We start from the raw sequence: 12,865 nt of genomic DNA on the forward strand, positions 1-12,865 counted from the left end.
TAATTTGAAAGTAAGCTCTTTGCAAGCTATCTCCAGATCACTTATCCTATGTTGGAATAAAGCACAGCACTTTTTACGAGGAAAGGCCCGTGATAACTGCTACTTATCTCGTACTACACATAATAGATATGCCATTCTCACAATGTACAATCTGAAATGAAGAAATGATATTAAGCTGACGACTCTTTCATGGGTCATGGGAGCGACTACAAATCGACTATAGGAAATTGTCCTGATATGTTTTCCATAGAAGATCGATGCTAGCGTCCCAACTGTCATTTCGGATTAATTGGATTCATGACTTCGTGCGAAGACTTGTTCAGGGTGTGGTAAGTTTATGTGTAACATAATTACCGTCTCTTGACAGCCTCATTCTCTTAAGTATTATGTATTTCTTTCTATGCAGGACTCACATCATTATTTTTCATATAATGGAACTTGTGAATACTAGCCGTCTGTTTTACTTTGTACAAAGAATTGGACCAGCTGCCTTGCTAAGCTATAACATATACTGTTCATTAATTGTATATAATGATCATCTTTAATTAACTAGGATTATGATTGATGATATTTGTATTGAAAGGTCCTGTTTATTTAATGATTGTCTTCTGTACATTCTGGGAAAACGTTCTGTTTCTTTAGTCAGTAATACGTAATACATGGTTTGATGTATACCTGGGTAATTCACATTTGAAAACTATTTAAACCTTCCCATTCACACCTGAAACTCAACACGAGTTATTTATATCACTTTCTAAGGAACAGTAGATTTAACACTGTTTAATATATGTTGATATGTTTTGTAATTATTCGGACAACCAACCATGACGTCACTATCAAGTACTGAAAGATTGTGTTTGTGACTATACTGGGGTGAGTGAGAGACATCAGATTGTGTTTGTGACTATACCCAGGTGAGTGAGAGACATCAGATTGTGTTTGTGAATATACCCAGGTGAGTGAGAGACATCAGATTGTGCTTGTGACTATACCCAGGTGAGTGAGAGACATCAGATTGTGTTTGTGACTATACCCAGGTGAGTGAGATACATCACATTGTGTTTGTAACTATACCCAGGTGAGTGAGAGACATCACATTGTGTTTGTGACTATACCCAGGTGAGTGAGAGACATCATATTGTGTTTGTGATTATACCCCGGTGATAATTTTAGCGTACAGGTACTTGTTTATAAAAAAAACAAGAAAGAAAATCCAATTAATGTTATATTTGCGAAATCAAATTGTAGCGCAATTGACCGAACAACGTACAAAAATCAGAATTAGCACACTATGCTTTAGCACAATAACACTTGAACAAAAAACCGCAAAGATAAGATTACCTCCTAAATATGAACGTGTACAGTATCGACGTTACTGAGTAGTATACATAATGTTTTATGTGACACTGTATCATTTCAGAGATGATATCGTTCAAAGATTACAGAAACTTATTAAACACAAATGTTTAAAAATAATATATATAAGTAGAAAATTACTTTGGTTTGCTTCACTTCATTTTAGTATTGTTTTGTATAGCAAAATCTATGCCATGTCAGATTTAAAAATTAGGCCTTTCGTATCACTAACGAGTCCTCGAAGGACTGTTTGATGCAGTCTAATTAATTTGTATGGGTCGACTGTATGTTATCTAATTTTGTATTAAAATGTGTGATTCATCTGTGTGTCTTTTGTAGAATCTTCGAGATTGTAGATGGTAGATACGGCTAGTAGATTACTCTCAAGGTTATTGAAAATGCATGTCACGTTTTAATTCATACGGTCTAAATTCTACACGTGCACTTAAGGTTCTTCTAAAATAATCAGATGAATTTTACGAGTTATGGGGCTTGTGCACACCCCATCTAGACCTTGACTTTTATTTCTATCACTATGGATTTTCCCAGTTGCCTCCTAGGCTTCAACATTAGGCCCTTAGCATCACTGACGAGTCCTAGAAGGACGAAAAAGCTGTGTGATGTAGCATCAATGACGAGTCCTAGGACGAAACAGCTATGTGATGTAGCATCAATGACGAGTCCTAGAAGGACGAAACAGCTGTGTGATGTAGCATCAATGACGAGTCCTAGAAGGACGAAACAGCTGTGTGATGTAGCATCACTGACGAGTCCTAGAAGGACGAAACAGCTGTATAATGTAGCATCACTGACGAGTCCTAGAAGGACGAAACAGCTGTATGATGTAGCATCACTGACGAGTCCTAGAAGGACGAAACAGCTGTGTGATGTAGCATCGCTGACGAGTCCTAGAAGAACGAAACAGCTGTATGATGTAGCATCACTGACGAGTCCTAGAAGGACGAAACAGCTGTGTGATGTAGCATCACTGACGAGTCCTAGAAGGACGAAACAGCTGTATAATGTAGCATCACTGACGAGTCCTAGAAGGACGAAACAGCTGTATGATGTAGCATCACTGACGAGTCCTAGAAGGACGAAACAGCTGTATGATGTAGCATCACTGACGAGTCCTAGAAGGACGAAACAGCTGTATAATGTAGCATCACTGACGAGTCCTAGAAGGACGAAACAGCGGTGTGATGTAGCATCACTGACGAGTCCTAGAAGGACGAAACAGGTGTATGATGTAGCATCACTGACGAGTCCTAGAAGGACGAAACAGCTGTATGATGTATCATCACTGCCGAGTCCTAGAAGGACGAAATAGCTGTAAGCTGCAGTTTAATTCATTGTTTGGCTCTTCTGTATCTGTCTCTAAAGGAGTAGATGCATTAAGGGTCAATTTTGGCCCCAGCATAGATTTTCTTAATTTTTATATCATGCAAACATGGACATATGACATTGATAAAAAAACAAGTTTTCAATAATTCTGACAATGCGTTGCCTAGCAACGGGCCTGGAAACCAACCTACTCTTTACCGCCTATTTGCACATTTTAGTGATATTTCACTGTTTTTTTTTATTATTTGGTGAAAATATTTAATCAATTTTTACATATCAATGGTATGATTTAAAAATCATATCATATTTGTGATCAACCATCATATATTACATGTTTAAGATTTCCTAGCAACACATTGCTCCATAGCAACGGATTGTAATAAATACAATAAAGGACACAGAAAATTGATGATAATACTCAAGGGCTGTTTAGATTATGGTACATCTTAAAAATGTAAATATGATGATACAATAGAGCATATAGGTGGTATTCCACAGTAACCATGTCTTACCATAGCAACTAAATATTTCACCATAGCAACAGTACATGCAATAATCAGTACATCAATTTGTCAATACTTCCGTACACGGTTATCTTTATATTCTTGGTTAATTTGAAAAGGATATGAAATCAAACATGTTACAGTTAATGATTCTTACAAAAGTTAAAAGTTATTTCAAATAAACATTATGCACTAACAAAATACATTGTCATTCGAGATTAAAGTCAATTCCTCAGTCGATCAAGTGACCATCGTGCATTTGTAATTACATTTTTGGAGATTCCGAAATTTATATGTAATTTACATGGCTACATCGGTAAAGCTGTGCTGTTTTATTCCTCCGTGTTACCTTCATCATCACTCTCATCAATACTGATTGGGTCTGGTGTATAACTGGCATCTTGTAAATATTGTGTCCAGTCCTTACTAAAGTCAAAGGACTTGTCTAAATGACGTGCAAATCCCATATACCATAAGATGGATGCAACATGGGAGCAAGTCCCAACCACCCTCGCCCCAGCACGGCATGTACAGTACCATCCTTGCACATTACAATCATCAAATGATACCCACAATTGGTAAAGTTTTGAGGAAAAATGTCGGCTCTGTATCTTGGCATTGATCAGATTAGCATCTACTTTACAGATAGATACTTCATATCCTCCCGTTTCGCTCATATGTTCCTGTGTGTAGGACCGTGCCAGTTTGAGCTGATACACTCCCAGTGTCAAATTCCGCAGGTCTTCTTCTGTCAGAACAGGAAATATGATATCAGTTGTGGTCTCCATCTTCTGCCACTTACTAGGTCGATTGAAAAGGCCTTCTCGTTCAATTCTCTCCCAAAGAGAATTCTGCTTCCGTGACAAATGCAACATTTTCGATCCTAGCAGTTGATCTTGCTCTGCATCCCCCGTGCTTATTGGTGTACCGAACTTGTTGAAGATTGCACACACAATCCTGACAATATCGCCTATGTATGGAATCTGTGAGTTTGGCAACACACGATCCAAATATTTCCAGGTTTTTAACCGTCCATTCACAGCCTCAACGACCCATCTGAAAAATAGTAAATAGATGCATTTTGAATGTGAATAAATGCAGTATTCAAATGCATATGATGGTAACTATATCAAATAAATTTTGTTTTCAATTTCGACATCTTCTAAATGGACAGGTTTATGCAGTTCAACTTATAAAATCGAAAGTATCTAATTCTCACTGGGAATTACCTTTAACCATTTTAATGATATATTAATACAAATAAGTTATAAATATGTTGTAAAAGCATCAGAAACTAAAGGGCGTCTGGGCATTTACTTATTGTATGTTGAATAAATATGAAACATTGTATCCATCACTTGTTGTTTATACAGTGTATCATGCAATAGTGATCTTCATAATGTTATTACAATGATTTATCAAACATGTAAATTGATGTGTTAACAGGGACTCGAGTCAGATATGAGCATTGCTTTGACTGGGTGTTAAATATTTGTATTACTTTACTAGAAGTCAATAATTGCTTTATTATACAGTATATACTGTATGAAATAATAAAATAATAGCTATTTTAGAAGCTGGTAGCTGGACTCATATGAAGTAATCGAAAATGTTTATCATTGTTCTTCATAAATAGCCAACAAGGAAAGACTGGACAAACAATTGGAGGGAGACGGACAGTGACAATTACATTAAACACATGTATAATAGAAAAAAAACCTGTTTTTATTACAATACATATATCAGTCACCTTTTTTTAAATAAAATATTGTAGTTGAAACGGAAATAAACATGATAATGAGAGAATTCTCCTCCAAGTATTTCAGATTTCTGTTACTTAACAATTTGAAGCATAGAAATAAGATTAATTCAGGAACTTCCTAAAACACTTACATGTAACTTCAAGAATCTCCAGGCATTTTCTCGCTACTCTCTGTCTCCTATTACATCACTAGTAAACCTTAAAGAATGAAAATAATGAAAATAAATAATCTATTAAATCTTAAGTTCGGTGAAAAATCTGATTTTTACAAAACTTTATTTTAAAGAGTAGCTAATGTATATTATGCCAGTGTCAATCTGTTTTAAAAAAAATATATATCAAGCCAGTGTTTCGTATGTTTCCCGTAATTTGTTTTTGGTAACAGTACATGTAGCATTGATACTGGCTATACAGTATATCTGGAGCATATAAACACGTTTATATATACATGTAAGCATGTACATGTATATACTTCATTTAGTTATTCAGGGATGTGCCATTATAACAAGAGTTCTCCGAAATATACAAGCCAATAAACTAACTGCAGCCAAAAATGAAGCTAGGTCAAAAATATCAAATAGCCACAATATAATAATGTTCGATTCATTGTGCTGACGAAACTTACAAAGCAGAAGACTTACGTTTAATTTCTGAATCAAATGTATCCATGAAAATATTTGAATTCAGGTCCTCAGGATCGTTATGTTACTGGGATTCTTCAAAAGAAAATATACATGGTAAGATTTTTCATCGTATTAATTTTACAATAGTATAAATGAGAGAAATTATACCCTAGCCCATAAGAATTAACACTTTAGTTTCTGCACGTATATGCTGATTATTTGATGCTAGCAAAAGTAAGTCCGACGCAAAAAATATATATAGAAAAAAAACTACCCCAAGTCGATAACAATTCAGCAAAATGACATCTAACGCGATGTAAGAGTTACAATATCTCCAAAAGAAATATTTGTAACACCAAGACTATCGATGCAAATATAATTGTTTGTATTAGAATGCAAGGATATTTATATGGAAAAATACATGTAGCAACATGATATAACGTCCTGATAATATTCTAATATTTATAATTATTAATTCTATCAGTACATTATTGATGAATATAACTATTAAAATCGAGAATAATTGAGGTGAAAGTTATAGAAAAAAAATAAGAATAAAAAATAATATTGGTGTGTGCCCGCGATTTGAACTCGACACGGCAAATCTACATCTCCAGAGCATCGCACCTTCACCATTACACTACAGCGGCTGATTACGTCACACAGGAGATTTTGTTAGTAATATAAATCAAAACCAACACACTTCGGATGTACACTGATTTTATTATGGGTGTGTGAATTGACACTTTAGTTTATATCTCGTATATAGGAACACTTTCTCATTTTTATATGTTAGTGTATGTTTTGAAAACAACACTGTAGCAAATACAGTTTTGCCATTATGTTTTTTCTGACGATAAATCCCTGCATTTTGTTTGGTTGCAAAATTCTATTTTTAGACGCAGACTCAGACAACGTTATTATGGAAAATACCGTTTACAAACAAAAAAAGAAAAGGTTTTATTTTATTTTTTATACTTGTTATTGTATTTTTACTTACTGCATACTTATCAAAACACTAGCAATATCTACAATGACTATTTTTTCGAAGTCAGATCTGACGTCTGCTCATATGCACAAACGTAAACAAATCGCGACAATGTCGCGAATACACAACATGGATGTCTTCTACATAATATTGTTACATACCTGTTAAAGAAGTAGACAACTTCTACAAGATGTGCAGATGTGTTGACAGCTCTTCTACGTATACATACTTCAAATGTAGGCTGAAACTTGCAAGATCTTCTGTGCGAGTTTAGACTAACGTACAATGTAGCGCATTAGACTCGGGCCTAGGAGATTGCAAAATCTAGGAGTTGTTACCATGGATATTTTTGTCATCTTTCAAAATACATTTTTTTTTCATTATTATTATCTAATTTTATTAACAAACATAAGTCAAGTCATTTTTCATGTTTTTGTCTTTTATTTCAGCATCCATTTACTTCCGCAATCTTGTAGTCGGTCTCGACGCTAACGTTACGCTGGGCAACGTCAAAATCTCACCAAAATCGTGAAATGTGGTTACAAATTCAGAAGATATTTGTTATTTTAAATACCTCCCCAGGCATGTACCAAAAAAATATTTGAGCATCGCAAACATAATGTGGAAATTGTTCTCATTGATAAATATAAAATTGGTACACCCTTGGGGAGGTAGTTAATTTTTCGTTCAAAGTCATAAAATATCGAAAAAAATCGTGACTTTTTGTAAACGTGACGTTTTCCCGCGAAATTTGTGACGTCATCACACGCGTTATGAACCTATTTTTATCTGCATTTCAACTGATAAGTTGTTAAATAACACAAATGGGTACATGATTAAAGAATTTTCTAACAATTAAAAAAAAGATTTTTTGAGGCCAATTTTGAGCCAAAGTGCATCTACTCCTTTGGTTTAAAATGTGTTATTGACGTGAGTACGATATTCTAGAATTCTAAATTAGTAACCACACATTATGACATACGATGGAAGTTGAGTTATTTGTTTTTGTTTTTTTTCTCAGTTTTCGTGATATTTAAAAGATGAATGAGTCACGAAAAAGTAACTCACTTGAAAATTACACGAAAAGTTCGTTTTCTGACATCCGAAAAAGAATTGCTTCAGGATTTATGATAATGTTGCGAAAAGAATCAACAAAGCAATGCGCAGTCGTAGATATTTTCCACAATAATGCTGCCGTATTATTTAGTGTGTACACAATATCATGTGGAAAATGAAATGTATTTTGAATAATATCTGACGAACCAACGTTGGGTCAGCATTCTTTGAATGATAATAAACGACTTTAACTTTTTAAAACATTCTATGGTGTTTGAAATATAAAGAATCGTTCTTCTCGATATGAATCTATGTTTCACGACTGAACCTGTAAGAATTTCAAAAGCTAAACGACAGCGCAAAGAGGAGAGGTTTATCTCAGACCTCTTTCTGTGAGATTGTTTTAATTTCTTTAAATCGATTAAATTGTTATGTATGTTACTGATAGAAATACATACTGAGGAAACGATGTCTGAAGTACCGTAAATCTTATACACTGTTTATTGTGCGAAGGCAGCAATTTAAAACCAATTTTCACTTTCATTTGCCAGTGTTCAGAGATAAAAACACTCATCTGTTACATATAACAAGCAGCCATTTCAATTATTAGGCAACCAAAGCCCATTAGCATTCAGAAACAAAATTAAAAAATATAAGATATTTCCCGTTTCTAATAGTTGGATTGTAATTAACAAACTCTAAATCATGCACTTTTCTTTTGGCAAAAATATTTTAAGTTTAGAACCTGTCTCTTTCAATTACAATGAATGCTTTGTGTTTCAGAGTAATGCCTTAACTCACGGGAAGCGGTGATAGGCCTACTTATACCGAGTGTAGAGAGAGAGAGAGCTGTGTGACAGCAAATCACGTGTAGGCTCAGCACAGCGTATTGCTCATTGGGCGACAGTCAGGTGTTGTAGCAGCGAGGACTTGCACGTGAAAACAAACACAGGAGGCTATATCCTAACGTGTTGTCTGATCCATGTGCACAATCCACGTGGCAGTTTTTTTCACGTGTAAAAGCACGTTGCTGAATTTCATGATAAAGGACTTTAATGGCAGTTCTTCGTATAAACATCAGTGTTTCATACAATTATAGAGTACTGCGTGGTGTTGTTAGACTATACGAGGACAGGAAAATAGTCACGAAATTTTAGCGTATTTGACTTGTTTTTGTCACTCTTGAAAGAAGACACCTGTGTTTCTCACTTGTGAGTTCAGATGATGTATTTTGGTAGTTTTAGACTTTGGCAAGAGATATACTGGCGTTATTAAATTGTACGTGTTACGACTAACTCAAAAACCCGATTGCCGAACGTTTTGCAAATATAAGATCAGTGTTGGACGGGAAGGAAGTCACGGAGATAAAATGGCTTTTACGTGATGAATATATAGTGTATCATTCACACAAAAATCTGAACGGAATCACAAAGTCTTGTTTTGATGAACGACCTCAGCACCAAAAGTTTAAACTTGTGACTATGTAATGAACTGATATCTAAGATGGAGTTATTTTAGATAAATAGAAGGATAGCAATATTGACCAGGACTTATTCAATCTGCTTCAAGCATTCTTACAAAAAGGATTCAGTATTAATGAAATAATTAACTGAACTGGTATCGAATACTTCTATTCTGCACGTCACTATCTAATATACCGTACCAGGTCGGAGTGTAAGGTTTCCGGAACTCCTCGGGGATAATATAAAATCAGTAAGGGAAGCAGTACACAAATTCCGGATGATGATCTCGAGGCCCGTTAACACGACTGTTTACCACAGGGGCCAGAGTTAACGTGATAATACCCAGGTTACACAATTAAGGCTGGAAACATTATTCCACCAAACACGTGACAGAGTCGACACGAATTGGTTCCATCAGAGAGAGAGAGAGAAAGGGTGAAAATCGATCACCTAATAGTAGACAGCGTAAATATAGCTTTAACACAACGAGAGTAAAACAGCGGAGAATTCGCTCGACATTTCATCTGTTTCGAATCGAGTAGAGCAATCAGTCTGCAAGGATATATAGGTACTGCTTTAAAAGGAAGATATATCCGCCAGTTACATTTAGGACCAGTCATTCTTAATCCGTATAATAATACGGTGACCTTTTTAAAACCACTTTATTTAAGGATGTTTCACGAAGTAAGTTAATGCTCATTAAAGGCTATTTGCAGTACGAGACGTTTTCATTGGTTTTAATCGGTTTTAGTTGAAACGATTCTCAAAATATCTAGTTATAGAAATAAGTATAGATCAGTTTAACGAATACGTACATTTTTATGTGTAAGGTTGTGAGTATTATAAATCAAAATGGCGGACATGTTGAACATTACAGTTTTAATGGAAAATGAAACACGTTCTGGATTTCATCCCAAAAGTACCTTGGAACAATTCAGCTCCTGGTATGGCGGTATACATGGCTACTTAAGTTTGATTGTTTGTTTCTTCGGAATTCCTACAAATTTCATAAACATCACAGTTCTGACCCGGAAGCATATGCAAACTCCGATCAACCTCGTTTTGACTTGGATGGCAGTGTCTGATTTGCTGACCATGGCTTCATACGTTCCGTTTGCCATCCATTTCTACTGTGACTACCCATCAAACTCTATTTCTCCGGATAAAAACAGCATCGCCTGGATGACTTATCTATTATTTCATGTGAATTTCTCAGCGACGTCACATACAATCTCGATTTGGTTAGGGGTTTCCCTTGCTATATTTAGATACCATCATATTCAGTCTCCAGAGACGGGAAATTTCGCTCGCATGAGACGCTTGATTAAGTCACGAATTGTGATATTTGGAATCATTACAGGATCTGTTTTGCTTTTGATTCCAAACTACATGTCAACAAACTTAGAAATATGGCGGGAAAATTCGTCAATGTACGTTTTGGAGGATCTGAAGCTCGGAACGCCTAATGTGAAACCAGTGGTTTTCTTGAACCTGTCTTTATACAGTGTTGTTGCTAAGTTTATACCTTGTTTCCTCATGCTTGTATATGGTGCCTTATTATTACGAACACTTGATATGCAAGTGCGAATAAAACGCCGACGGTTATCAAAGCTAGGGGTTATCATTCAACGTCCATTACACACTTCTCGTACAACGGTGATGCTTCTGGCAGTGTTGGTTCTGTTTCTCCTCACAGAGTTACCACAAGGCATCCTCATCGTCCTCAGCCTCATCCGCGCGGAGTTCTTTGAAGACGTCTACATCCCTTTGGGTGACGTCATGGATATTTTGGCGTTGGTAAACAATGGTGTAAATTTTATCCTGTACTGTTCAATGAACCGTGAATTCCGTAGAACACTGTTACGGATGATGTGTACTATGTCAACTGAGAGAAAGTCATCACTTGGTACCGAACTTATCACAGATTCCATGCGGAAGTGTTCCTTATTAACAGACAGAAACGCATCGATTAGAAATGAGTTCACGCACGAGGACGTGCAGACATTCAATCTCCGTTGTAACGATGGCAACGCGGTAATGTCTGTTTCTGCTCAACAACCGTAACAAGAGAGAAAAAAATGCCGGGACCTACCACAACATCATGTAAGTCCGCGATTGGCCGAGCGATCTCTGGGATCCACCATTGGTTAATATTTGTTACTTGACGATTCAATAGGAAAACGCGGGAACCTACCATAGCATCGTGTAAGTCCAACATTGACTGTGGACATCGTTGAGACAATTAAAAATCACGAAAACTTATCCATCTTTTACAACAGAAGCATTGGGTTGTCTTCCCTGTCGGTATCATATTTTTTAAAAAATCGCTTATGAATCATGGCAAAAATCAAAATATCATCCTTTTGACATATGTGAGCTAGATCGCTATAACGACGTTTTGTGCACTTTGTCTTTGATTAATACCGGAAGTGACCTGATTATTTTTCGGAAGTGATTTGATTAGTATCAGAAAGTGATTGGATTATCACCGGAAGTGATTGGATTATCACCGGAAGTAATTTGTTTATCACCCGAAGTGTATTGATTATCACCTGAAGTGTTGAAAATGTTTCTAACAGTTGATATACTTTGTTATTCCTTGTTTTCATCAGACGCACGTTCAAGCAGATGAAACTGTTCAATTATAGAAATTGGAGAATGATTGATGACGATAGTGCTAAGAGATGCATGTGATCAGAACCGCAGCAGTGACAGCGCCCTATCGTTTGCTTGTCGATATATTAAAAAGTAACATATTCGGCATTAGTAGTGTTGCTCTACATCTTTTATGAACTAGAATCTGCAGATTAAAATCGATTTTATGTCCTGATGTCTAGTTTATTCAATGTGTAGCTGCCAACCAATTCAATTATACTATCGACGACACTGAAATGGTTTCTTAAATATTAAACAGATTTATGTGATTTTAACCACATAAACATCTTTCTCTGCAGAAAAAAATGCGAAACTAGAAACAACTCACATTTACTTTCACAAACCACAATAGAGTTAATTAGAGGAAGTATGCCATACGTTTCGGTATGCGTCATTCTCACCGAAAGAATCATTCGAGCAAACCTTTTGTCGCTGCTATTAAAGGAAAGAAAGTTAGAAAGAAATCCAGACATAACTTTAATTTGCTTCAGTAAACCGGAGTTACATCTCTATTTTAAATATATGAGTAATACAAGTGTATATAACACTCTTTAAGCACTGCTCGTGTTGTATGTGTGAACGGTGGATAGTATTATTGTAACGTTGTCATTTGTAGCCTGGAAAATTATCACTTCATTTCCTTATTGTATGCTCTTTCTCATCACCAAAGCTAAAAGTGACCTTCAAAGTTTCTGTAATCACACTTTGCTGACGCAGCATATGTCTTTTTCTTTTTAGAAGCTGATTGTTATGCGAAATTTTACAAAAATTGCCTCTCTTATTTGCTGATAGGGGAGTTATTTTATTTTGTCGTAAAACATTCAGCAAAGTTAGTTTTATTTAACGTCCTATGTTGCAGCGACACAGGAAAATCACGTTTTTTTTGTGTTAAGTTCAGAGATAAAAATCAGTTTCCTTTCGGATTTCATAGGAAACAAAGCGAAAACAATAAACATCACGTATTGTACAACTAGAGTAAAAATGATGACGAAACAATATGTCAAAGTATGTAAAGCGTAGTGTAGGTGATGGATAGTGTTAAAACATTCAATAAAATGATTTGTTGTTTTTATACATGATTCAATAAATTGTCAAAATGGACTCGCCATCGTGCC

At 35.6% G+C, this 12,865-nt stretch overlaps 2 protein-coding genes across 2 annotated transcripts; one reads left to right on the forward strand and one right to left on the reverse strand.

Annotated features, from left to right (window-relative positions):
• Positions 1-3,163: 3,163 nt before the first annotated feature.
• LOC132551220 (uncharacterized) lies at positions 3,164-5,102 on the reverse strand. Its single transcript, XM_060215334.1, has 2 exons — positions 5,097-5,102; positions 3,164-4,259 (listed from the first exon to the last, which is right to left on the reverse strand). Exon 2 carries the CDS (start codon positions 4,076-4,078, stop codon positions 3,536-3,538), a length of 543 nt encoding a protein of 180 aa, XP_060071317.1. The 5' UTR covers positions 4,079-4,259; positions 5,097-5,102; the 3' UTR covers positions 3,164-3,535.
• A 4,845-nt stretch (positions 5,103-9,947) lies between these two features.
• Positions 9,948-11,159, forward strand: LOC132551234 (G-protein coupled receptor dmsr-1-like). Its single transcript, XM_060215347.1, has one exon. It carries the CDS (start codon positions 9,948-9,950, stop codon positions 11,157-11,159), a length of 1,212 nt encoding a protein of 403 aa, XP_060071330.1.
• Positions 11,160-12,865: the final 1,706 nt, after the last annotated feature.

The sequence above is a fragment of the Ylistrum balloti genome, unplaced genomic scaffold (assembly GCF_031769215.1).
Source record: "Ylistrum balloti isolate Yb309-2 unplaced genomic scaffold, AGI_CSIRO_Ybal_v1 Utg370186, whole genome shotgun sequence".
NCBI classification, from domain to species: domain Eukaryota; kingdom Metazoa; phylum Mollusca; class Bivalvia; order Pectinida; family Pectinidae; genus Ylistrum; species Ylistrum balloti.